The 27,763-nt window shown below is 44.0% G+C and overlaps 2 protein-coding genes across 3 annotated transcripts; one reads left to right on the top strand and one right to left on the bottom strand.

Annotated features, from left to right (window-relative positions):
• Positions 1–742: 742 nt before the first annotated feature.
• Positions 743–21,286, top strand: wdr26a (WD repeat domain 26a). The gene is made up of 11 exons (XM_078095318.1): positions 743–945; positions 2,506–2,603; positions 5,518–5,674; positions 11,893–12,031; positions 12,125–12,265; positions 13,831–13,950; positions 14,432–14,577; positions 15,782–15,860; positions 15,973–16,102; positions 16,385–16,579; positions 18,989–21,286. The coding sequence occupies exons 1-11, from the start codon at positions 755–757 to the stop codon at positions 19,012–19,014; spliced, it is 1,422 nt and encodes a 473-aa protein (XP_077951444.1). The 5' UTR covers positions 743–754; the 3' UTR covers positions 19,015–21,286.
• A 140-nt stretch (positions 21,287–21,426) lies between these two features.
• Positions 21,427–27,513, bottom strand: cnih4 (cornichon family member 4). 2 transcript variants are annotated; one of them, XM_040164571.2, is made up of 5 exons: positions 27,216–27,513; positions 26,509–26,577; positions 26,214–26,326; positions 24,430–24,570; positions 21,427–24,309 (listed from the first exon to the last, which is right to left on the bottom strand). In XM_040164571.2, exons 1-5 carry the CDS (start codon positions 27,282–27,284, stop codon positions 24,282–24,284), a joined length of 420 nt encoding a protein of 139 aa, XP_040020505.1. In that variant the 5' UTR covers positions 27,285–27,513; the 3' UTR covers positions 21,427–24,281. The 2 variants fall into 2 exon arrangements, with proteins under 2 accessions (XP_040020505.1, XP_040020504.1); XM_040164570.2 differs by having other exon boundaries at positions 26,509–26,582; positions 27,216–27,319.
• Positions 27,514–27,763: the final 250 nt, after the last annotated feature.

Here is a 27,763-nt window from a genome sequence, read left to right as displayed (position 1 = left end):
GGCAATCCTCGTACCACTGACAAAAGCTAAATCAATCAATCAAACTTTATTCAGACTCTGGGTTCCCGATGAGACAAGCCAATAAAAACGAATGACACACAAAAACAAACAAAAAAACACATAGGCCTAGCAATGTCTTAAAAAGAGCAGTTGTACCAATGTTTACATAGCTGGGTCCAAGCTGGACTAAGTACCAAGCCTTAATGAAACCAAAATAAATTCATTGTCAGTCATTAAGCCAGCGGATACCGTTATAGGTAATATTTCTTTTTGTAAAATATGGACTTTCCACTCCCACACTGGCTCACTTTAATGACATTTGCCTGGCATCATTGTGAACTACTTTAAGTCTCTGTAAACTTTTGTTTTTTGTAGCTTAACCCCAAGTAGGCAGTGTTGAGTGTAGAGTGGTGTGTAGTGTAGAGAATAGTGTAGTTGAGTGTGCAGTGCAGAGTGTGCGGTGTGGAGTGCATCGTGCTCTGGACAGAGACATCTTCACTCCATCTGTACACTAAGTTGCGTAAGAGATCGTTAGTTTGTGCACACACACCCTACGACGTTGCCTAGATATATCAGTATATTCGTCATATGTTCCGTTAAAAAGTGAAAGTTTGTTTCTGTGCCGTCGTAGAACGTTTGTTTTATTTTATTTAATGGGGAGCTACTGAAAATTAGGACAAAACAAAACATATCCATTGCACAGACATCCAAATAGCTGAATATTTGGGTCCAGGCCTAGATGTCATTAGAGTAAATGATGAAGAACACACAGTCTGTGACTAATTCTAATTCTTGTCCTTCTGTACAGCGGATGAAGTTCCTGTTGCTGCAGCAGAAGTATCTGGAGTATCTGGAGGATGGAAAGGTCCTGGAGGCCCTGCAGGTCCTCAGAGCAGAGCTAACCCCTCTCAAGTACAACACAGAGCTTATCCACATTCTGAGCGGGTCAGTTCACCAGCAGACAGGGAAGACTTCCCCTGAAATTTGTATCTAGCAGTGTTTTTATTTACACAGACAGCAATTGCAAAGTGAAATGCTGCTCATTCTCTTCATATTTAAAGTTGCAGCTCTAATTACAGTGTCTTATCTAGTATCTAGTATCCACCGCCCCTGGACTTTTCTACATTTTGTCATGGTATAACCAAATCACCTGTCTGCAATTTATTTTTAGTATGAATACAATTTGTTAGAGAGCATTACTGAACAAAGAGCATCATGAAGACCACGGACCTCACCAAACAGCTCAGGGATAAAGTTGAAGTTGAAAGTATGAAGCTGGGTTAGATTATTAAAAAAAAATAGCTCAAGCTTTTGAACATTTTACAGAGCACCATAAAATTCATCATCAAAAAAAGAAAAAATGCAAAAAATATGGCCGAGCCACAAAGAGAAGACCGCCCACCCAAACTGACCAGCCGGACAAGGAGAAAATGAATCAGAGAAGCAGCCAAGAGGCCCATGATGCCTCTGTAATGTGGGAGACACAGCGAACATGGGGAAGAAGGTGCTCTGGTCAGATGACCAGAATTGAACTTTTCGGCCTCAATGGAAAAGGCTATGGTTGGTGGAAACGCAACACTGGCTATCACCCTGATCCCAACAGTGAAACATGGTGTGGGGATGCGCCTTGTCAGCACGTACAGGGAAACTGTTCAGAATGGAGGTAAAGATGAATGGAGCCAAATACAGGGCAATCGTTGAAGAAAATATGATGCAGTCTGCAAAAGACATGAGCCCGGAGCGGAGATTCATCTTCCAACACCACGACGACCCTAAGCATATAGCCAGCTCTACAATAGAACGGTTTATATGATATAAGACACTGCAAATACTGAAGCTGTAAAGAATTTGGACAGAACTTTTGGAATTATGGAAAATCCAAAACGGCAAGGCCACCACATACCACTACAACACTGACCGCATAGACCGGTTTAATCCCTTTCCATCAACGTATTTCTCTCCTCAGCGCTCCTCAATGCTCTTTCTGCAACGAGCAGCTACGATGGAGCTATCCACAGCTCTCTGTCAGCTGTAGTTGACAGATTCACGCTAAATAAAAAGACAGCTACAGCCCGTCTACAGCATGGTGGTCAAAACATTGCTGGATGTTGAGATATGAAACTCAGGACCAAACTGACTTCCATGAGCCAAAGCTAGTCAGGCTTTATGTTTAATATTATGGTTAATTTTGACAAGATGTCACACTTTAATGCAGTGGAGATCATACAACTGAAAACAATCTAAAATTGTGCCACTCGTCATGCTGGCCAAATACACTAAACTTGTTAGAGACAAGGCTTTATTACTGTCATAGGCCGTATGTGCAATAATAAATATGAAACAGTGAGACTGGTGTTTGTCTAGTATTGAAAAGCCAAAGACATTTCCTGCTTTTTTCTTACGTAGTCAGTAATTTTAAAGGACCAACCGTGATCATATGAGTTGCAATTTGCATAAGCAGGTTTGAGTAACACAGCTGAGACAATGTTATCACATATTGTGAAGGTACCTGATGTGCAGCCACGCCGAGGACCTGCGAGCCAAAGCAGAGTGGGAAGGCAAAGGCACGTCTTCAAGAACCAAGCTGCTGGACAAGCTGCAGAGTGAGTGCAGTCCGACTTATTCTCCTTTTACATACTTTACATTTCGATGTAGAGCAGTAGCAGCCACAGTAACATTTATAGTCTACTCTACTCTGAAATCAAGCAGCTGCCCCCAAAAGTTTTTCCTCTCAACCGCTTCAAATACGAACATTCAGTAGGATGTTAATATTGAACAGTAGGATCTTGCCATCATAATACAATGGCATTATTAAAACACCATGGTGTAGGTGACTCTCAAGGACGTAATTTAGCAGGAGTTGCGTTAAGTGGTTATACTGGTCTCCAGGATACTGCTCTGATGCAGTGAACACGATTTTATGTTACTGCTCTAATGTGATTTTATGTTTTAGAGGTGTGATTAAACAGCCAAACAAATAAATTGTATTGACTCTTATTTATTCTTCCGTCCTACAATGGAGTTATTGGAAAAAATATTCTTCTCTTACCAGGTTGTATGAGGAAAAAGGAAAAAGCAGATGTGCAAATATTATATGTTTTGACAGCTTCCTGGAATTCACCTTTTCTGAGTCCTAACCCCTGGTTAAGGATAAACGTAAATACATTAAGATTGTAATTCTCATCGGCGGTAATGACTAAAGTTAGGTCACTAAAGTTAACGTGGAATTGTGGGTAAATATGCTAAAACAATGTTGGACTGTAGTTTTCTCTGGCCCCTCCCAAAATCAATCAATTCAATTAATTTTAAATCAAATCACATGTTTGCCTCAAAGAGCTTTACAGTCTGTATACATGCAACATCCCTAAGCCCTCACATTGGCACAGGAAAAACGCCCCAGAAAAAACCCTCCCATGAGGGAGATTGGCAGATGAGGGATTCCTGTTCCAGGATGGATAGACCACAATAGATATCATGTGTACAGAATGAACAGCGTAAAAGATGTACAATACGTTCAATACCTATGACAGAAATGGTTAAAATATTGCGAGTAGTATCCCAGGTTTATAGCAGGACCACTGCATGGACAACCACCATCAGATATAACCACCGTCTCCATAAACCTGTGGGGAGGGAAAGCACAAAGACTTCAGGAAAGAAGAAAAGTCAGTAATGTTGGTTTGTGATGACAGCATTGGTAACGTGATTAATAATGATAGAGGTATTAGCAGCAGTTTTCAGCAGGGTCACAGCAGGAGACAGGATAGAAGAACCACATCTATGAAAACCTGCAAGGCCAGAAAGGACAAATACTCTATACTGGGAGAAACAAAGTTAGTGATGTGCATCAATGTTGACAGTAATAATAATGGCGTTAGAAGTGGAAGGTGTCAGCAGGGCTATGTCCGAAGGGAGGACCACGGTCCACATCTAACCATGATCCATGGAAAGGGCGAGAAAGCACCAAAACTCGGTGGAAGAAGGTGAATTAGTCATTTGCATTAATGAGATAATTATAAAACGAGAGAAAGAGAGAGGAGTGTCCTAAGAAATCCCCCGGCAGTCTAGGCCTATGGCAGTTTATCTAAGGGCTGGTCCAGGTTAACCTGAGCCAGCCCTGACTATAAGGGCGATATCAAGGAGGAAAGTCTTAAGCGTTATCCCCACAAGTGCCTTATAGTTGAAGAGAAGTACCTTAAATTCCATTCTTGATTTGACAGATAGCCAGTGCAGAGAAGCTAATACAGGAGCAATATGATCCCATTTCTTAGTTCTTGTTAATACACGTGCTGCAGCATTCTGCAGCAATCAACTGTAGAGGCTTAAGAAACTTATAAGAGCAGCCTGATAATAAAGAATTACAGTAAACTGGTCTAGAAGTAACAAACCACTGAACTAATTCACTTTGAGACAAGAATATCTTGATTTTTGATATATTACGAAGATCAAATAAGACAGTCCTTGATGTCTGCTTTATATGAGAGTTAAAGGACACACCCAGGTCAAAGAGAACTTTCTTCTTTATGCTGATGTGCTGCTCGATACCAGAGCAATTCTATCCAGAGAAACTATATCACCAGACAGCTGACTTCGAAGGCGTTGATCCAAGTGTTGATGTCCTTCAAGACATTCTTTAAGTCTAATAAGCTTAATCGACAGATGCAATATCGTCTCTATAACTCTCTACACTACACTCACAGACGCACACATTCACATACTCCCAGCACTCACAAACTCACACACACCCCTACATTCACTTAAGGCTTATTCATGAAATTATAACCATCATTGTAGTGCAAGTTAAGTACACCACATTTTATACACCACATACTTTAAAATGACATTAAAGTACAAAACACACAAATATTTGTCAACAATAACCGATATGGGCAAAGCACAACATATTTACATGATAGATTGGAAAATGAATGGGCCTGAAAGGCGACTGGATAAAAATGTGTCTTTAGTCTTGCTAACTATACCCCCCTGCTATACTGCGGTTATTAACAAGCAAACATTAGCTTGTCAAGCTGGATAACGAGTAGAGCAGCAGCAGAAGAGCTGCTGGAGGCACGTTACGGTCTTCACTTCAAATGGAACAAAAGTAGGATTCTGTAGTGAACTGCTGACTTGTAGTGTCGGCTGTCAAACTCCCTCCCTGCTCATCAAGGACTCCAACATTATGAAGGCAAATCATGTCAATATCCAAGAGCGCAAATCAGGTCCATGCACGCGAGCAAATGAAACATTTGCAAACAAAAGTCCATCTCACGCATCTCATCTTACTTTGCAAATGTTTCGCAAATGTTTAATTAAAAAACCCACCCTCTCAACTCCGTGCACCACCTTCGCCCCCAGATTGATGTCGCTCCAGGAAGCAAGCAGAAGAGAAAATATATATACTACATAGAAATATAACAATGAAGCAATTGTCTGACACCCATGCATGTTCACTCACGTCATATTTCACTGTAGCTGTTTACTATATGTTCACAATAAATCTGTTTGTGGTTGCAGCATACCTGCCTCCGTCAGTGATGCTGCCTCCTCGTCGCCTGCAGACTCTGCTGAAACAGGCGGTTGAGCTGCAGAGGGAGCGCTGCCTCTACCACAACACCAAGCTGGACAGTGGACTGGACTCAGTGTCTCTGCTGCTGGACCATGCCTGCAGCCGGTAAGTAGCCACACTTTCCACGTTGTTTCAAAGGTCCAGCTTTAGTGTTACATTGTCATATACTTCTGTTAGACGCCGCTATGTTACGCATTATTGCTAGGGCTGGGAGAGTTAAGGCGTTATTATAGCGTTAACGAATTTATGAATTAACTTGACAATTTTGTAGCATGTTAATTTAGTTTAAATTATTATTTTTAAAGTCTGTCGCTCACTGACTCTGAATCCACATAAAGACCATCCATGGGTCACAGAGGGGGGAGGGGTGTTGATCAGATTTGATTCAGGAGGGCCGTCAGTACTCGTTTCAACCAATGAGAGCATTTGGGGGACTTACCTAAGACTGCTGCAGCGCTCACATGAACCAAAGCAGAAAAGGACTGGCGATTTTAAATCTCCTTGATTACATTAGTTTATGTGTAGGTAGAGATTTGCAATAAATATTTTAATTGCTACTGTTACGATGGAATGATGGGAAACCAGGAGCGAGATGCGGTAAAGAGTCTTTTAATGGTCAAAAGGAAAAACAGTCCTCAATAATGAATAAACTCAAAGTCCTCTGGCGTTGGCCGGAAACATAACAAAAGCAGACAGGGGAAATCAGGAACTTAGGGGCATAAGGATTACTCCCGTGAGGACAGCGTTCGGGGATCCCGGGGTGCTCCCTACCAGCCGGATCCAGCAGAGAGGTGAAAGCAGATGAGCTGCCGGGGAAGCGCGCCGGTCGGGCACTCTGGAAAGGCACAGTCACAAATACGCGGACGGTGAAGGTGCAGGGCAAGACAGGACGAGACGAGTGCTGACGCGTGTGCCTACATTCATGGAATAATCCGACAACAAGACAAGGCTAGAGGGAGGGAATAAGAAGCAGGCAAAATCAGGTGGAAGAGGTTTCAGGTGAGACAATGATGAGGACGAGGGGAATCAGCTGTGAGGGATAATGAGGGGAGAGAGAGAGCAAGGGCAGGGGGTGTTTGCCTGAGAGTACCACAAGAGGGAGACAGGGGACAAGGAGGGAAGAGGAAGCCAGGGTCATGACAGTACCCCCCCTCTCAATGAGCGCCCCCAGGCGCTCCCTGGGATAGTCGGCGGGTCCGGCGGAAGTCATCGATCAGTGCGGGATGGATGTCCCGGGAGGGGGTCCAACTTCTCTCCTCTGGGCCGTACCCCTCCCAGTCGATGAGATATTGATGACCGCGACCCCGGCGGCGCACATCGAGAATACGGCGAACCCTGTAGGCAGGAGCGTCTTCGACAAGACTAGGCGATCGAACAGGACGAGGGGGGGGGCGAATGGCGGGTTTGATACAGGAGACATGAAACACAGGGTGGACACGGCGAAACTTAGGCGGGAGACGGAGCTTCACTGCGACTGGGTTAATGATCTTAGTGATAGGGAAAGGTCCTATGAAACGGTTCGATAATTTCCGTGACTCTGACCGGAGAGGCAAGTTAGAGGTGGATAACCAAACCCTCTGACCACAAGTGTAACGCGGACTCTTGATTCTGCGTCTGTTGGCCGCGACTGACATGCGTCTACCTGCTCGACAAAGGGCCGATCGCACTCTCCTCCAGGTGCGTTTGCAACGGCTGATAAAGGACTGTGCGGACGGGACGTTGGAATCCGAGTCTTGGGACGTAAACAGCGGAGGTTGGTAGCCAAAACAGCAGTGGAAGGGCGAGAGACCGGTACTCGCGGTGGGAAGGGAATTGTGGGCGTATTCGGCCCAGGATAGTTGTTGCGACCATGACGAGGGGTTCTGATGGGTGAGGCTGCGAAGGATGCGGGCGACGATCTGATTGGTTCGCTCAGCCTGGCCGTTAGTTTGGGGGTGGAACCCGGACGACAGACTAGCGGATGCCCCAATAAGGCGGCAGAACTCCTTCCAGAATTGGGAAGAGAACTGGGGGCCCCTATCCGAAACGATATCCGTCGGCAGACCGTGTAACCTAAAAACATTATCAACCATGATCTGGGCGGTCTCCTTGGCGGAGGGGAGTTTAGCGAGCGGAACGAAATGGGCTGACTTAGAGAAGCGATCGACCACAGTTAGAATTACGGTGTAGCCCGCCGAGGGTGGAAGCCCGGTGATGAAGTCGAGAGCTAAATGTGACCAAGGGCGGGTGGGGATGGGTAACGGACGGAGCAGGCCGGCTGGGGGGGAATTGCCGGCCTTGGTCTGCGCGCACGTGACACAGGAGGTAATAAACCGACGTGTGTCTTGTTCCACGGAGGGCCACCAGAAGCGCTGACGAATTACCGCGAGGGTGCCCCGAACGCCGGGGTGGGCAGCAAATTTAGAGGAGTGTCCCCACAGTAGGACCGCCCGGCGCGTTGACGCGGGGACAAACAGGAGTCCCTTAGGGCAGTTCCGAGGGGTTACGGCTCGCGCAAGAGAACGCTTAACCAGCTTCTCAATCCCCCAGACGACCATGCCGACCACACGACCCGGGGGAACAATCTCCTCCGGGGTATTCGGGGGAGAGGAGTCAAAGAGACGGGATAGCGCGTCCGGCTTGATGTTCTTAGACCCCGGGCGGTACGAGATGGTGAAGTTAAAACGAGTGAAGAATAGCGCCCAGCGGGCTTGGCGAGCGTTGAGTCTCTTGGCCTCCCGGATGTACTCCAAGTTTCGGTGGTCCGTCCATACAATAAACGGTACGTGGGCTCCCTCCAGCCATTGTCGCCATTCGCCTAAAGCCAGGCGAATGGCTAGTAGTTCGCGGTTTCCGACATCGTAATTGCGCTCAGCGGGGGATAGGCGGTGGGAAAAAAAACGCGCAGGGGTGTATCTGACCATCAGTAACGGAGCGCTGGGAGAGTATAGCCCCGACACCAACCTCGGATGCGTCGACCTCAACTATAAATTGTTTAGTGCAGTCAGGAGTGAGGAGGATGGGCGCGGTAGTAAAGAGGCCCCTAAGGACATCAAACGCCCTCTGCGCGGACTCTGACCACCTGAAACGGGACTTGACTGAGGTTAGCGCGGTAAGGGGGGCGGCGACTTGGCTGAAACCTCTTATAAAGCGACGGTAAAAGTTCGCAAACCCGAGAAAACGTTGTAGCGCGACACGGGAGTCTGGTACGGGCCAGTCAGTGACCGCCTGAACCTTGGCCGGGTCCATACTAATCCCCTCGGCAGAGATGACAGAACCCAGAAATGTGACGGAGGAGGCGTGGAAAGAACATTTCTCGGCTTTAACATAGAGTTTGTTCTCTAGAAGGCGCTGGAGGACACGACGAACCTGTTGGACGTGCACCTGGAGCGATGGTGAAAAGATCAAAATATCGTCGAGGTAGACGAAGACGAAGATGTTAAGCATATCCCGTAGGACGTCATTGATTAAGGCTTGAAAAACCGCGGGAGCGTTTACTAAGCCGAACGGGAGAACCCGGTATTCGAAATGTCCGAGGGGAGTGTTAAACGCAGTCTTCCACTCGTCCCCCTCCCTTATACGCACAAGGTGGTAGGCGTTGCGTAAATCAAGCTTGGTGAAAAATCTAGCTCCCTGCAACACCTCGAAAGCTGATGACATCAGTGGTAAGGGGTAACGGTTCTTGACCGTGATGTCATTTAAGCCCCGATAGTCTATGCAAGGACGCAACGAACCGTCTTTCTTCCTAACGAAGAAGAAACCGGCCCCTGCGGGGGACGCGGAGGGAGCGATGGTGCCGGCGTTGAGTGAGTCGGACAGGTACCTCTCGAGCGCCTCGCGTTCGGGAGCGGATAAGGAGTATAGTCTACCCCGCGGGGGCGTTGTGCCCGGGAGAAGGTCTATACTGCAGTCATACCGGCGGTGAGGGGGGAGAGAAGTGGCCCGGGAACGACTGAACACCTCCCGCAAATCATGATACTCCTCCGGTACTCCTGACAAATCACCTGGCTCCTCCTGAAAAACAGCAGCAGAAGAGACAGGGGGCACGGCAGAGGACAGACAATCAACATGACACGACAGTTTCCACGAGATTACCGAGCCGTTAGCCCAGTTAATCTGGGGGTTATGAAGGACTAGCCATGGGTGGCCTAATACCACCGGAGTATAGGGGGAACGGAAAATCAGGAAGTCTATAGTCTCTCTATGATTTCCTGAAACAGTGAGAGTGAGTGGTAGGGTCTTTCTCTGCACCATGGGAAGGGAGCTACCATCAAGAGCGAACAGGGGGGTGGGGTCATGCAGGTCTGCGAGGGGAATCCCTTGTTCTAGAGCCCAAGTCTCGTCAATGAAGTTCCCCTCTGCTCCTGAGTCAACCAATGCGGCGCAGGAGGCAGATGATCCCAGCCACTGGAGATGTACTGGAAGAGAGGTGCAGGACTTAGAAGGAGAGGACCCGAATGAAGCGCTCGTCAGCAACCCTCCGCCTACTGACGAGCGGTGGCTTTTACTGGGCACTTTGAGGCAAAATGGCCAGCCGCAGCACAGTACATGCACAGGCGGTTCATAATCCTGCGCTGTCGTTCTTGTGGAGATATACGGAGCCCCCCCAGCTGCATTGGCTCAGGATCAGCAGGAGATGGTTGCGGAGGGGGTGCTGCTGCAGAGGCCGGAAATGGCGGAAGGTCCATCCTGCGGGTCCTCCGTCGTGTCTCGAAACGCCTCTCTATGCGGAGAGCCAAATCGACGAGGGCATCGAGGGCATCGGGGACCTCACGGGCAAGGATCTCATCCTTGAGCTCAGGGTTAAGGCCCTCGAGGAAACGGGCGACGAGGGCCGTCTCGTTCCAACCACTAGTGGTGGCCAGGGTGCGGAATTCAATAGAGAAGTCCGTAACAGATCTTCCTCCTTGGCGCAGCGTCGATAGGAGGCGGGATGCTTCATCTCCGTGTGCAGACCGGTCGAAAACTCTGATCATCTCTCCCTTGAAGAGGGAAAACTCAGACATGCAGTCTGCCTCTACCTCCCAGTTGGCCACCGCCCACTCTCTTGCGCGCCCGTCGAGAAGGGAAATAACGTAGGCCACTCTGGACCTCTCCCTGGCATAAGTGGACGGCTGGAGAGAAAAAACAACCTCGCATTGGGTGAGGAAAGCTCGACACTGTTTTGGCTCACCCGAGTAGCAAGGCGGGTTGTTAATTCGCGGCTCAGATGAGGTGCGCGCCCCGGTCGACCCAGTAGCCTCGAGGCGATGGAGGTGGAACTGCTGGGTGAGGTCCAAGATCTGGGCGGTCAGGGAGTCAATGGTCCGTCTTGCGGAAGATAGGTCCTCTTCGTGTTTGCCCAAGAGGGCTCCCTGAAGTTCGACGGCCTGGTGGAGATGATTGCCACTCGCCTGGTCCATCTTCTGGTCGGATTATTCTGTTACGATGGAATGATGGGAAACCAGGAGCGAGATGCGGTAAAGAGTCTTTTAATGGTCAAAAGGAAAAACAGTCCTCAATAATGAATAAACTCAAAGTCCTCTGGCGTTGGCCGGAAACATAACAAAAGCAGACAGGGGAAATCAGGAACTTAGGGGCATAAGGATTACTCCCGTGAGGACAGCGTTCGGGGATCCCGGGGTGCTCCCTACCAGCCGGATCCAGCAGAGAGGTGAAAGCAGATGAGCTGCCGGGGAAGCGCGCCGGTCGGGCACTCTGGAAAGGCACAGTCACAAATACGCGGACGGTGAAGGTGCAGGGCAAGACAGGACGAGACGAGTGCTGACGCGTGTGCCTACATTCATGGAATAATCCGACAACAAGACAAGGCTAGAGGGAGGGAATAAGAAGCAGGCAAAATCAGGTGGAAGAGGTTTCAGGTGAGACAATGATGAGGACGAGGGGAATCAGCTGTGAGGGATAATGAGGGGAGAGAGAGAGCAAGGGCAGGGGGTGTTTGCCTGAGAGTACCACAAGAGGGAGACAGGGGACAAGGAGGGAAGAGGAAGCCAGGGTCATGACAGCTACAGTGTTAAGGGAATACTGCTGCCTAATTTATGTGATTGCACAAATAAAACTTCAATACACTACTTTTTAATTAACCATTGAAATTTGCGCCCTAACCCTAACAATTAATCATCATCATTTTTATTTGAAACAATATTCAGAAATCACCTTACAATCTATTTTATTCTGGAATCAGTTCAAAAGAGTTCTTAATGTTGGCCTTATTCATGATACATATGTAATCATTCAAACTACAAAATAGCCATGTAAGATATTTGTCAAAATGATGCATCTAACCATGAATGCTGTTGTGTTTGAGTAGCATTATGAAGCCTCTCTGTGGTCCGTATCTTCAGAAAGCAGTTCCCCTGCTACACTCAGCAGATTCTCACGGAACACTGCAACGAAGTCTGGTTTTGTAAGTTTTCCAACAATGGCACCAAACTGGCAACCGGGTCCAAAGACACCACAGTCATTGTGTGGCACGTGGATGCGGTAATGTCTCATTTACTTATTGTCAGTGTCTCTTCACAGCAGGATAAACTAGCTGGAATGCGAGGGTTGACAGGTTTTCCTGTTGGTCGGCAGGAAACCCATCAGCTTAAGTTTATGAAGACTCTGGAGGGCCATGCTTATGGTGTTTCCTACCTGGCATGGAGCCCCGACGATGCGTTCCTGATAGCCTGCGGACCTGATGACTGCTCTGAGCTGTGGCTGTGGAATGTACAGGTACAACATTTCTCACTTTTTCCAGTCCTTCTCTACAGACTCTAGTCTGTTCTACACTACACATCATCACCCACATCCACTTCTCTGACTCAATTCCATGGGCTGCATCCTTGTAGGACCACGCCTTCGTGGTAGACCTGGGCTGGGTCCTCCAACAGCCACATAGGCTGAACCGAGTGGTCTCTGAAATGAGACGATCTAGCCTACGGGGGGGACTTCCTGCTTGCGTCATCAGCTTTACCTACGCTGCTCCTTTTAGCTATCGCCGGTTTTACTTACCCTTTTATTTTCTTGCATAGGATACCAGCTATTTTAACTGTGACCATAATGTATTACAGAAAATGCCCAAGCTACAGTAACTGAATTTCACTGCACACATTATTCTCCTTGAGCTTGATGCTTCTTCCTCCTGGCTCCATAAATCAAAAATAAATGTATTTAGTTTATAATCACATAACTAAACAAAAGGAGCAAAGCAACCAAGTTCAGTTTCCTTGTGTATACATTCTCAATGTAACGTTACCGACTTAGAAAGTGACATTTTAGATTCTACTTGAGGTCCCTTTGATCCATTTCTGTTCATAATATGAGGTATAAACTATATATAAAACTGTCACAACCTTAATTAGGATATTATTCATTATGTGTGGAAGTTGAGTTGCATTAAAATGCCTTTTCACTAATAACTACGGGCGGATGCGGGCAGGTGAGCTGCTGTTAACAGCGCAGCGGCTCCCAGTTACTTGAGCTGGTCGGTTGAGGTATTTGTTATAAATGTGTGTTGGTACATTGATGTTCATGAAGGGGTTCAGGTGAGAGTCTGGGTCAGGGGCTGTATGGTGGGGGGAGTTAGCATTATCACTAAGAGCAGTTTATTCTTGCGTCTTTTGTGTATTTAAAAACATGATATCGTCACGTAACTTGAGATTTCATAAACTAAGATGTGATTTTATATATTATAATAAAACATTTCTATCAGTTGATATTCAAGGGAATTCTATTACTTCTCTGAATTCTATTAATCCTCTGCGCTGTCGGATCACCCGCCTGCGTCCTGAATAAATTACATCCTCGTTGTACCGCACTGCATGCTGGGATATGCTGGCCTGCAAAAGGATAGATCTCTTGACCACGTTCGGAGGAGCAGACAGAATGGAACAGACAGCCAAGTCGCAGCAGAAGTGACGTATGGGGTGGACGAATGTCTCAAGGTCAAGGGACTTTGAGACACAATTATGAATTACGCGTGGCGTAAAGGGGGTCTTCCTTCCTGAACTACCGCTTAAGCTCCATTATATACCCAAACCACCTGAACTGACTCCTTTAGACAACAAGGAGTAGCACCTCAACTCCAGTTGTGATGTCTGCCTGAGCCCAAACACCCTACGGAGGAAACTAATTTTGTCCCCTTGTATCCTCCTACCACCTATTTAGTCTTTCCCAAACCCATTAAAATCTGATGGGAGATCAGTACTTTCAAACAGTTAGAGAGTCACGTGAAAACTCAAAAAGCAATGTGATGTAGTGTTGAGTGTGGTGTCTCTTACCTTGATTCTGTTGCGTAGACCGGGGAGTTACGGACAAAGATGAGTCAGTCTCATGAGGATAGCCTGACCAGCGTTGCCTGGAATCCAGATGGGAAACGCTTCGTCACCGGCGGACAGAGAGGCCAGTTCTACCAGTGTGTGAGTGTCTTTCTCATCTCTTACATCTTTAACTCTTTATACACTTTGATTTGGAAAGAAAACATTTGTAGAGGTGTAAAGTACAGCTACCAACAGTGTGCCTCTCAGGGGTGTTTTCAATGTGCAAATGCAGCTTGTTTGTTCACAAGGAACCTTGGATATGTATTGGAAATGACATGCTAAAATAATATATATATATGTATATATATATCACACTGTAGCAGACCAGTGTGATCTGGATCTCATTTTGGTATGTTAAGTAGTTTAGGGTTTAATTTACCCCACTAGAAGCAGTCATGTGAAGCATGTGGATTACTTGAGTACTTGGACTGCTGTACCCTACTCGGTCAATAATCATTAACAGTTTAGTTTCAGTTTTCCAGGACTCATAAACTGATTACTTTCCAATAAAAAAAAAAAATTGTGGAGGCCATGTAGCAGGTGAAGTTCCTGAAAGTATTAGGTTTCCTCCAACTCCCAGGATATGGATGGAAACTTACTGGACTCATGGGAAGGAGTTCGGGTGCAGTGCCTGTGGTGTCTGAGTGACGGCCGAACCGTCCTTGCATCAGACACACACCAACGCATCCGTGGATACAACTTTGAGGACCTGACCGACCGAAACATGTAAGTGACCCCCATCACTGGGTGGAGTAACCAACAGCCTCTTCTCCTCCTCATTGTAGGTGTCTGTACACAATGTAACCAAGCCAAACCAAACACAACATTAGTTTTTATGGCCTGTGAATGCACATGAACAAGCAGGCACATATAGGTGCATGAAAAAGTTCTCCTTATATTTGGGGTAGCTGTCATGGGTGTGCTGCGTGGGCAGGAGGGGTCTGAGCACACAGCCCTGCGGGAATCTGCTGGTCAACACTGGAATGGAGGAGGTGATGGGATCTATTTGTGAGAAAGTCGAACAACTGGTTGAAGAGAGTACTCAAAACCATAGAGCTCAGTTTACCAATCACTTTTGCACTAACATTCTGATAAAATTAAACTATGAAATATTACACTAGTACATTATCACCGAGTGAGTCCAAGGATACTGAAGTAAAAGAAGTTGGAGTTTATTCTCTACTCAGTCTCAGTCGTCATACACAGTGCAATATATTCTGCAGGAGGATGAGCCAAGACTGCAGCATCTGTGTAGCTTATAAAGAGCACAAGTAGAAACACTGTATATTTCCTATTTTGGAAATGAAAATATTACATTTATTATTTCATTTTATGGATTGACTACTCCGGGTAGGGAATGTGTCCTTGCCCCAAGTATCAGGGGGTTTGGGTACCTCGGGGTCTTGTTCACGAGTGAAGGGAAGATGGAGTGTGAGTTTAGACGGATCGAATCGGAGCAGCGGGGGCCGTATTTCACTCGCTTTAACGCACTGTTGTGCCAAAAAGAAAGCTGAGCCAGAGGGCAGCGCTCTCGAAGAAGAATGGATCATGACCGAAAGAACTAGGTCTCGGGTACAAGCGGCCAAAATGGGTTTCCTCAGGAGGGTGGCTGGCAACTCCCTTAGAAATATGGTGTGAAGCTCAGACGTCCGTGAGGAGCTCGGAGTAGAGCCACGTTGAAAGGAGCCAGTTGAAGTGGTTTGGGCATCTGTTGTCCCTGCGATCAGACCCCAGATAAGCTGTTGGAGATGAGATTATAATGGGGGCGGGGGCTTCAATGTTCCTGCCTTCATCATTGGTACATCAAACTGAAACCATTTGGGAACCACTGGAATAGTCAAACATCTGCTCCCCAATTCATCTGCTTCCCGATGTCAAAGAGGAGACGATGTAATCGACACAGATCCTGTAATTATGTGTATCATTACAGAGTGCAGGAGGACCACCCAATCATGTCCTTCACTGTATCCAAAAATGGAAGATTAGCTCTGCTCAATGTTGCAACTCAGGTGAGCAGCTGCTTATTTCCTAAAATTCACAATTTACTTCCTTTTTTATTTGAACCTCAGCTCGTTGTCCAGTAAGATGTGAGTTCAAACTTGAAGTGTGTGTTTTTTGTAGGGAGTGCACTTATGGGACCTGCACGACCGGGTACTGCTGAGGAAGTACCAAGGGGTGACCCAGGGCTTCTACACTATCCACTCCTGCTTCGGAGGGCACAATGAAGACTTCATCGCAAGTGGCAGTGAAGGCAAGACAATATCATGTTTAGTTTAGTTCAGTTGAGCTTGGCTCAGCTGTTCTTTGTTGTGGAGATCTAAACCCTATCTAACCCTAAACCACTATGATGATATCATCAGGGTTATTGCGTTGGTTAGTCTCCGATTGTAAGACATAAATAAACATCTGACCTGATGCATGCAGAGAAGTAAGGAAAAAAAAAAATCTAAACACAAAAAACATACTAAAGTCAAAGTAGTAAAATCCCACCAAAAAAGTGTTAGCGGCTGATGAAGTGTGCTTTTCCTGACAGACCACAAAGTTTACATCTGGCACCGGCGCAGTGAGCTGCCCATCGCTGAGCTGACAGGTCATACCCGCACAGTCAACTGTGTGAGTTGGAACCCTGTTGTGCCAGGACTGCTGGCGAGCGCCTCTGATGACGGAACCGTTCGTATCTGGGGACCCGCCCCCTTCCTGGATGTCCAGGATACAAAGGGGCACAATGGTATGAACATTAAAAACTAATGTGCTTTCTCAAACAGGAAGAGCCTGGATTATCTGTCAGCTATTGATTTCATCAGGCTCCTCAACTGGAGGAAGTAGGACTGAAATGCAGATTTTTTTCTCACATTGTGTTCTGAGTAGTGCTGGACACGTTAATAATAATAATAATTCATCAATGCCAAAGTTATTTTGGCTTAATTTCTTTTTTAATTTACTATTTTACTACTATTTGTAAATCCTACCTCACACTTTCTCTAAATACACAAACAGACACATGGGTCTCAATGAGGGTGCAATGTTGATGACTGTTGGCTTGGGAGGGGCGTCATTACGCTTCTCAACCAATGAAAGCATTGGGGGCGGACCTAGAACTGCTCTTCAAGCAGACATGAAGCACTGGTGGGGACAGAACAATGGAGACATTTTCATTTTAAATCTCTTCGAAACAACAGAGTTGATGGAAGAAACGTTATTTATAACCACTACTGTGGTTATTAAATACACATAAGACGTAATTGTAACTTGTTTTGCTTTTTTTTAGGAAAACAAATGGCCATTTAAATGTATTTTTAAATTGAGTAAATACATTTTTAGGTTAAGAATAAATTCCAACTGCTGCCATGTTATGGGGCACCTTATTTGTTTAGTGTTCGCATAAATAAAGCTGAGGAGTACTTTTGAATGAATTATTGACTTTTGATTATTGAAAAAGATTTCATAATAATATTCGCAATAAAAAATTGTAATCGTTGCCTGGCACTAGTTTTGAGTTAGCATCATGAGGGGATTTCACCCTCCGACTATTGGTGAAATAAATTCATGCATAATCTTGATTTGAATTTAGTGAGATAAAACCCTAATAATTCAATGACCAGACCAGACAACATTAACAACTAACAATGCTCTTCTCTCGACACTGTGTTGCATTAAACAGACGTTACTGTCATGTTTGCGTTAGGAAGTTCTCTGGAACTAGACCTCGTTGAATTTTAATACCCCTGGTTTAGATATTGGGTGGAAGTTATTTAAATGGCGTATAAACAGCTCTTTGAGAAGTGGTTAAACTCTTACCAGAAGTTGAGTGGAGGGTTGAATATGGCTGGAATAAATTGACAGATTGACTGAAATATCTCTTGATGAAAGAATATCCAGGGAATAAGAGGATTTCATTTTTTTTAGCAAAAGTTTGGTAGAGACTGTTTGAAAAATAAAGCAGGATTTTCAGTGTGTGTGTGGATGATCTCAGCATATTCTGTCTTCATTTGAAAGGAGACATATTAGCTAATTTTAAGACTTATACTTGGATTCAGGATTTACACCTTAACACATTCACATGCTTTGATGTTAAAAAAGCATATTAATCACTGTGTGGGTCCAGCATTATACAGTATTGGCCCAGGTTGAGAAAACAGTCGGTTTCAATATTATTTGCACAAACCCACAGCTTTTCTTCCAATTCTTGCCGTTATTTGGTCTTCATATATGAAATGAATCCATTTTGGTCTTGTGCCTTCTAAGCTTGTGACGCCATGTAGAGAATTGTGCGAAACTGTATGTGGTCAGATCAGTCTCAGTAATTCTGCAAACCGAAGGATTTACAAATGAATTTGACTCACAAATGCACGGAGAACGATTCACAAATACATGCATTGTATTTTTGAATTGTTCTGTATGAATTTGTGAGTCAAATTTATTTATAAATCTTTCTGTGTGCATTTGTAAATCGAGTATATTTGTGAATTGTTCTGAACGCATTTGCAATTATTGAGACTGATCCGACCCAGTAGAACTGCAGCCAACGACAGCGCATTTTGAGAGTTGAGTGCTTTGGTGTGTTAGGGGGATTGGTGAGGGGCGGGCCAAGGTTATGTAGGTGAATCCTGCTTGGTCTGATGACGTCGGCAAGCGCCGGAAATTCCAAACAGGTTGTATTTATTAGTATTAATCCATTACAGGAATCATAGAAAAACGTGCAAGTTGTTTTGTCCAGCGTGTAGAAGCACTAGCAAAGTGGAATTTTCATAATATGTCCCCTTTAAATCCACAGCATTTGCAGAGTCATTTTAAGATATTTGTGTAATTTACAATCTCTCATTCAGACAGTGGTCATTTTGGGGTAAAATGTCTGGACTGATACAGAATAAAAATCAATGAGGGATTCTTACCAACATCTATTTTTCAAATAATTTTTTGAATTAGGGGAGACTGAATAGAAGTAGGAGACCCAAGCGTCCCGATGAAATTCATACCATGTGACCTGGGGATTTTATTTTCCACAGCAGCAGCAACAGCACACTGTCTGGCTAAAACACCACTTCCAACAACTATAATGATTAGAAGCAAGTCTCCACACCCCCTCCTGTGGAGAATCAAATATGTGCTCTGACCTCTTTGTCTCCTCTGCTGTCAGAATGTTGCAGCATGGACAGCTGCTGATCCCGAGGACAATCACACATTTAGAAGTGACTGAAGGAAGCAGGAACAGCTTGGGTCAGAGGACGGCAGCGTACTGGACACGGGCCATGGTACCATCCTGGGCTACACAACCCTCAGTACCATCCAGTACCACCCACCTCCTGCTATTTAGCATCAACTCCATTATGTATTTATGGGGGGTTCATTGACTTGTGCTAGGCTCCGACGTAGCGGTGCCTTGTGGAGGTTGTGTGTTGTTATTTTGATCCCGTCTTGAGTCAAAGCTGCTCTGTTGAGGTTTCAGCTTTTTTCCTTTTTCACTGCCTGAACCTTGTGAGATATGAACTGTAGGGCCATCAACTTGAGGAACACCTATGACCATTTAATGCAGAGTGGTGTTTAGCCACTTCTAGCAGGAAGGAATGTGATCTGAACATTCCTGAATATGATGAGCATGTTGGGTATGCTTACTGGACTGCTATAGAACACATGGATGCCTTCTACAGCTGATGTGTGGAGACTTGCAGAGATCAAAGGATGATGTCATAATAATGATTTGGTATAGATTTGCTCTTGGTGTTGCACTCTTCACTACTTAGTCTTTGCTCATTGGTCCTTTGTCTGTCGTCCCCTGCATCCAGCAGTTTTCATATGAGTTGAATTGTTACATGTTTTAAGTTGAACTTATTACGCTTTTTAGCTTTTTTTTGTATTATTGTAAGGCCAATATACTAATAATGGACATAAATACAATTTCTTTTTACAAGAAAAACAGTTGAAATGATGAAGACACTTGCAAATGACAAGGTTGTAAAAAATGTAAACCCTACTTTTTAAAATTAAAACACTTCCTGTGTCTTAATTTAAAACCCATCAGCCTCCAAATTCCCAGTTCAGCTGGTGTTATTGTTTTGTTTCATATTGTCAACAAATCCAAAGCAGCAATGCCTTTGACAGTGTGACCTGTGTGACACTCAGCTGTTGGCCCCTTGGTTCCTACTGAAGCCCTGCTGGAACATGTGTGGTCATTTCCTAACAGACATTACTCCGACACACGGGTCGCTGAATGACTACAAATGTGGTGCTTTTGTGAGTATCATGGCAGCAGGACGGGCGGCACGGTGGCGCGGTGGTTAGCACTGTTGCCTCACAGCAAGAAGGTCCTGGGTTCGATTCCGCCCAGTGGCCTTTCTGTGTGGAGTCTGCATGTTCTCCCCGTGTCAGCGTGGGTTCTCTCCGGGTTCTCCGGCTTCCTCCCACAGTCCAAAGACATGCTCTGGGGATCAGGTCAATTGGGGACTTTAAATTGCCCGTAGTTGTGTGAGTGTGAGTGTGAATGGTTGTGTGTCTCTGTGTTGCCCTGCGATTGGCTGGCGACCAATCCAGGGTGTACCCTGTCTATCGCCCGAAGTTGGCTGGGATGGACTCCAGCCCCCCCGCGACCCTGTGTGCAGGATAAGCGGTTTGACAATGGATGGATGGATGGATGGATGGATGGCAGCAGGACGGTATATGTGGGATTGAGTCCAAATACGGTTCAGTGTGTGTTGACGGTGATGAAGGAACATATCACCCAGTGTTTGTGTAGTTTTTAGTCAACAATCTATGACACAGATGAAGATCTATCGAGCTTTGATACACACACAGTACTCATTTTTACGGGGAAGGTGCATGAGATTTGTTAAGGAATCAATTAAAGAAAGAATAAAAGAAAAGTTTAGGACTTTAGTAAGCTGAGGAGACTGGAACAAAATGATCTGTAACAATCATTTGTACAGTTGTACAAGTGTAACATAATGCTAATATAAACTTCTACAGAGTCAAAATAATTATCTTAGCTAATCTAGTATTCTGTGAAACACGTGCTGTGTAATTGTTTGTAATGGCAAACAAGATGATGTGTTTTTCGGGGTTCCCATGAGCCTGGATTCAGATTACAAAAGGTGTCACATGCTCCTTCAGAGCTCCATACCTTCACTACACTGTAGTACTGTGCCAGAAAGCAGCACAGTAATACGTGTTTGTACACAGTAAGGGATGTCAGACACTCAATTCAACCCCAGATATGGTGTTCTACCCTCTGTTTGTTCAGACTACTCCAGGCTTCTCTTCTTTTGTGTTTTTGTCAGAAGAAGAAGTCAAAGTATGAAGTTGGTTTGCTTGCAGGGAGTTTCTGTCAGAAACCATTTGGTATATTAAATATTAATTCAAAATGTGATTGTACTGTGGTGTATTATCTGTCGGAGAAATGTCAAGTAAACATATTTTTAATAAAGCATTCAGGGTTTTAAAATGTAGTTTACTTTGAAATGTTCTTCACTTCTTATAGTACCACTGTGACACACTAACAAAACATGTTCATCAAAACCCCTTTTTATGAGGACTAAAAAGAGATGACATTAAATGCTATCATTGATATCAACATACAAAAAAGACAAGACATATAATCTGTTTTTATTTTCCTCTTTGCAGAATGATCAAATACCTGTCAACCGATTAAATTCTATACGGAACAAGTTTGAATGCAATGAACACATTTCCAGGGCTAGACTTGCTTTACAGAAATATTCAATATCATTTAACAAAAAAGGATATTTGACATATACATCATAAACAAAAACACTTTGACTAAAATGTAAGGAATTTGTGGCAAGTTAAACTTGAAAAGATAAAAAATAGTTAGAAAAATAGTAAATTTCAACCACAACTAATCAAGCAAATTGGACTAAAGATTAAAGAAATCCAAAATGGCTGCCAGAAGGAACTCTGCCATGTGACAGGTGTCATGTGACCTTCCGATGTGACATAACCTTCAGACCCTGCACCGTCTTATTTTACGGAGCTTATAATTCCATACTGCCCTACTAGAGGTGAGCTCCATATATGCCGGGCTACTTGTTCCTAGAGTCTTTAAAAGCAGGATGGGAGCCTTCAGTTATCAAGCTCCTCTGCTTCGTAACTAGCTTCCACTTTCAGTCCCGGGGGGAGGGGGCATAGTCACCCCATTTAAGACCAAGCTTTAGACTTTCCTCTTTTGTTCGTATACGTGACATATCACACCCTGATAAAGGGATCCTCCTCAAGTTCTCCCTGACGGTTCTTCCTTTTTCTTGCCAGTTAAGTTTTTAAGGGGGGAGATTTTCCTGTGCCGATGAGAGGACAGAGGACGTTGGATATTAACGACCTCAGAGCCTAATTTGTGATTTCTAAACTAAACTCCAAATGATAAATCTTGGATATGTGAATAGAAAGTGAAGTTTTCTCCATTAAGCAGATGATGCCTAACTTTGATATATTTTTGTAATATATATAAGTGTTTACAGTTTTTACACTTCAGTTCTTTAAAAAAGTACACTGACAAACGCCGTGTAATCAACATTGTTTGTCAGTCATGGTTTTCTGAACGTTTATGTTAACACAGACATCACTTTCCTGGAGACTAAAAATAAAACAGGATTGTCCTGACGTTAAGATAAAGTAACTAAAGTCAATCTAAAACGTCTGTAGACTATTATGACATGCTGCTGTTTTGGAAGCAGCATTTGAACCCTGAATGTGTTGAAGTTCATTTGTTTTTGCTTTGCGATTATAAAAACCTAACATATTCTCTAAATATTTGACTTGGCTTGACGGTTTTCTTCTCATAATACATTGAGAGGAAACAAACAATAGGAAGTAAGGCCATAGGAAGTAAAAGTGGACATGCTTCAGACACACAACTGGTCTTTAATTTTTGTTTATGACCCCCTCCCCCCTCCAAAAACCCCCCCCAGCACACTGCATAAGAGTTGAATGTGAATCAAACATAACCCTATTGATCTTAGGTCCCACACCACGCTGAGACACATGCTATTATTATTATTGCAAAGGACATTCAGTAAATGAGTTCATGACTGAGGTCGCTTCCAATAGTTCTATTCAAACTGCCACCCATAGAATCTGTACTGACTAATGAGCAGAGGAACCTGACATCGTGGGCTGAGCTGTGGTGGGTGGTTGCATGAAGTCACAACAGGCCCACCGATGCACCATGTGATGCTTAGTGTTAAAGTATATTATTATTATTATTTTAAAACAATATCATAGAGCTGCAACTTCAGCATTTCGTTTTGTAAACTGGTAATACTTTAACCGAATATGTGAACTGAAGAAGTTTAGGAGGAGGAAGGGGCCTTAGACAGCAAGAGACCATTAATGTATACATTCAAACTGATGAAGAGGATGCCAGGACAAGTCCTTCACAGCAACGGACCTTCGATGAAGATTCAGCTCTTGCGGTTCCCTATTTTATCTCATGAGATAAAATAAATGATAAATGTGTTGATTTATTGAATATTATTAATTTGGAACTGTGTCTCTTACTGTAAAACAAAGGGGCCATAAAACAAAGGTAATGGCAAACGGAAGTAGACGATTACCATCTTTGGGGGAGAAATAAGGAAAAAGGCACAACTATGAATACAGGAAAAGATGAAGACTGAAATGGTAATAGGAGAGCTCTGTCATGGCCTATAAGAAACAGCTCCATGTTAAATGACATGGCTGAACTCTGGGGACCTTAGCAACATGCACGCGCACACGGATGAGCAGCAGGTCAGATCAAGCTCGAGCCAGATGAATGGTTGCTGCGTGTATGATGGAATATCTGGATTCTCACCACCGCCATCTCAGGAGTTCGGTGAATGGTTGGAATAGAAGGAGAAAAAAAAAGTAACTCCAAGGAGGTACATATGTTCATCAGCACCTCATAGCACACAGAATGTCCCAGTTCTTGTTTTCAAGTTCAAACACTATTTGGTGGAAGAGCGCAAGTTTCCCACCTTATCTTGAGAGTGACACTGAAATATTTCTCAGTGTTGGGCTTTTACTACTGTTTTGATTCTCTATGCCCTAGAAATCTTTCTTGCTCACTTGAATGTAAAAAAGGCTCATCTTTCTTACAGTAAATATGTCAGTATTGTCTTTACTTAATAAAAAAAAAACACAGGTTATAGAAGTGCATATAGAGGTTGAAGAGATACATCATAACTTCTCCCCTTCACAATAACACACAGCGCTTAGAGATGTTTTATGATGGTACTCAAGTGCCAGATGGTTAAATGTCTACCTCAGTATTAAATGAAAAAGCCGTAGCCGTTTGCAGTTCAGTTACACCTGAGTGACAGTAAACTTCTTCTCTCTGCTGTAGATGCATACAGATTAGGAGCAGGGTGTGAAGGGGGTCCGGGGGGAGGGGGGAAGGGGGCAGCAAAGCCTGGACGCCTGAATGTGGGCGTGTGCAGGGCGCATCAGTCGTTGATCAGAGCCAGGATCATACTGGACAAAAGGGAGAAGCAAAGATACATGATAATACAAAGTTACCAAGTCCAGCCACATCTCTTATTGAGGCTGTAAAGTCTTAAACATCAGCGTGTTTGTGGGTGCTGTTGCTCTCACCTATACAAATAAATAAAGAAGCAGAGCAGGTGGTAACCCAGTTTAATCATGGCCTCCTTCATGTGGGACTTGAGCTGACCTCGGTTGTGTATCTCAGTGGGGTCAAACACGCCCATGTTTCCTAGTGGAACCTTCACATATCTGCAGGGACCAGAAGAGTTATGTCAGGAGCCTGAATGCACCACCTGTGTGTTATCACCCACTGAAGACAACCTTCACACATTCAAAATATAACATTAGATACATGTCCTGATAATTAAATCTGTAGAACTGAATGTCCAGTGTTTCCCCTAAGTTTATAGCTTTGTGGGGGCGACTGGACCAGCCAACAGGGGGTGGTACGCACGCTCTCTTTGTCCTTGTATGCGCGCACGTGTCGGGTTGGAGCTGCCGTGCGCATCAATTACATTGCACTACGGTTTTAGTTTAATTTTCTTCCAATTCCACCCAACTGTACATGCCGCCATTTCAGTTAATGTGTTCTGCTCTGCTGTTGTATTGTACTGTGTATATATTGTGCATTTCTTTCAATCGAATTACTATATTGTTACTATTACACAAACATTTCCCACTGGAATTAATATTTTATTAGGCCTGTCAACGAATAGTCTATATTCGTATATTTATTTGAATAGTTGTTAAAAACAACTATTATATAATAGTAACAACTATTCGAATGGGAAAATTAATATTCAAATGTAAAAAAACAAAAACAGTGGCAGATGCGCGACTGTCTGCGTTGCGGGTGGCGCGCGCCAGTACTGACTATATTGCATGAATAAAATAGGCTACAACAGCTTCATGGACTGGTTTGATTATTTGCCGTTTTATGCCAGGTAAAAGTTCCGTGTTTACAGCACAGCTCGCTCGGAGCGTTCAATGTCGGTACTGTAAAACTCAGTTTCAATCACTGAATGAAGCCTGACATATTTGGGAAAAGAATCGCGACCTTAAATTGCTAGCACAAAACTCTTGATCAGCACTCAGCATCTGTTTTATTATTGTCGTTCATTTAAACCGCACAGCGAGCGAGAGGTCTGCGGTCTTTTCCTTTTTGTGTAGGTAATATGTTGTTAAATAGGTTTAAACGTAACTAGATTACCTATACAAGTAGTTATGTCTCGTATTAATTTGTCCAGTTATTGGCGTGCCTAATGAACAACCAGATTTTCGAATATGTGTGTTTGTTTAAAAAAAATATTCGAACTTCATTTTTGACCAATTTTGACAGCCCTAATATATACATGTATGTATATATATATATATATATATAAATAATGGTAGGGGAAACACAGATGTCAGTTACCTTATCCACTGTATGAAGTACCAGAAACATCTCCGCTCTGCATCTGATAAACTGCTCGTTCCTCCCTCACTGAGAGCAAAACACTCGACTAGATCACGACTCTTTGCTGTCCTTGCTCCGAAATGGTGGAACGAGCTCTCTGAAGACATCAGGACCACAGAGAGCCTTCACATCTTCCGCCGCAAACTAAAGACACACCTCTTCAGACTCTACTTCGACTAAAGACTAACAAATTGTAGCACTTAATTTGTATTTATAACGACACTTATCTAAAGCAAAATGTAAATTGGCTTATTTGAGGAAATTGCACTTGTTTCTTGCTCTTCTGAGTTTGTATCCCTGTGGTTGAATGCACTTATTGTAAGTTGCTTTGGACAAAAGCGTCAGCTAAATGACATGTGATGTAATGTAATATCACAATACATAGGTCATTGGTCTAAATGAAGGAGACGCTGCGTTGACTGCGATATGATCATACCTATAAATGTTCCAGGCTGCTACAGGCAGATTGAGGAAGAAGGTGAACCAGTGCATGGAGACCAACATCAGCATAGTGGAAAGACACTGGCCAACCATCTCTGGAATTACCCACTGGAAACAAAATATTAAACATAAAAACCATCAAACACAAAAAAGACAAATTTAGCACTTTGCTTGTGTCTATATCTACATTTAATACATATAACGTTATAAGAAACAGCAATTATCCTAAATAAAAGAGTAGAATCAAGGATGTATATATGAATGTCAGACAGTAAAAATCCCAAACTTACTTTGTTCAGCTTGGAGCAGCAGGCTCTAGCATTGATGTAGTCACATTCTAGATCAGACAGGGTGATAATCTGAGCTTTAAAGTCAAGGAGCCACAAAGTGTTGAGAACTATTCACCGTACTGCCGGCATGGCATTTCTGTCTCTAACATGATCGCGCGTACATAGTCCTCCAATGCTCTCTCTCTCTCACACACACACACACACACACACACACACACACACACACACACACACACACACACACACACACACACACACACACACACACACACACACAGGTGGATCACGAAAGGCTCGAATGTCAAGGTCAATGCTCATGGCCCTGAACACAACGTGAAGTAACGTTCAATGGTCAAGTATTAGGGGCGTATAAGCAGCACTATCACTAACAATGGAGGAGAAACGCGATTGGTTTTGCTATATTTAACGTTAGTACTCATTTAAAAAAATTCATGTAACTTTGGGGTTATTGACGTTACCAGTTATCCAGGTGGTAAAACAGCGCAATTGTCACCTAACTCAGAGTTTATGCTAGCTTGTCACTGACTCTGTAGTTAGTATTAGCAAGGCGGCTAACCGGTTAGCTAACGTTAGTTAGTTCATGCAATAACATAAAGAAAGTAAGTTCAAAGAAATTTCAGCCAACTTGCCACTTTGAACAATACGCTCAATGCCCACGGGAAAAAAATCAATCCCGAAAAGGATACAAAGTACACCGAGAGGAAAATCAGTGCACAGCAGTCCACAAGTGATAGAATGAACACTACCGCCTCCATTTTCCATCTTCCGGTAGAGGGTCCCTTTCCGGTCCCTTCTTCCACTGTGTGGGACACGTGTTGTACCGTGGTACTGCCACCTAGCGGGCTGGAAGGGAGCTTGGTCCGGTCCGGTGTACCGTTTGATAGTAAAAAACATAAAACAAAAACACTGTTTTCTCGCTTTTCGTTTGAAACCAAAAGCGGTAAAAACGGTTGTGTGCGGCCGTTTAGAACCAAAAAACTCCTATACTATAACTATACTCCGTTAATGCCTTTTTGGGGTAAATGTGTTCACATCTCCACCAGTAGGTGACAGACTACGTGTATTTAAACTATAGATTTAATTTTATTTAACTGTGTTTAAGTTATTTATCTGTTATTACAGATGTATTTAATTGTGTTTATTTCATATGATTTTTAGGGTTAATTTTCAACCACCGTTGTATTCATCTTGTTATATTTATTTAATTTAAAAACCAAACATACCTCTAGTGAAG

This window comes from Gasterosteus aculeatus, chromosome 20 (genome assembly GCF_964276395.1).
Source record: "Gasterosteus aculeatus chromosome 20, fGasAcu3.hap1.1, whole genome shotgun sequence".
NCBI lineage: Eukaryota > Metazoa > Chordata > Actinopteri > Perciformes > Gasterosteidae > Gasterosteus > Gasterosteus aculeatus.
The sequence above is the reverse complement of the archived record's forward strand: the minus strand, read 5'-3'. Positions and strand labels throughout refer to the sequence as shown.

Coding starts and splice junctions, on each gene's coding strand:
- wdr26a (XM_078095318.1), top strand. CDS start 755: ATGATGAAGAACACACAGTCTGTGACTAATTCTAATTCTTGTCCTTCT. Junction 946..2,505: donor CTTATCCACATTCTGAGCGG/GTCAGTTCACCA, acceptor CATATTGTGAAG/GTACCTGATGTGCAGCCACG. Junction 16,103..16,384: donor CATCGCAAGTGGCAGTGAAG/GCAAGACAATAT, acceptor TTTTCCTGACAG/ACCACAAAGTTTACATCTGG.
- cnih4 (XM_040164570.2), bottom strand. CDS start 27,291: ATGGAAAATGGAGGCGGTAGTGTTCATTCTATCACTTGTGGACTGCTG. Junction 26,583..27,215: donor TTTTCCTCTCGGTGTACTTT/GTATCCTTTTCG, acceptor TTGACTTTAAAG/CTCAGATTATCACCCTGTCT. Junction 24,571..26,213: donor GCAGCCTGGAACATTTATAG/GTATGATCATAT, acceptor TGGTCCCTGCAG/ATATGTGAAGGTTCCACTAG.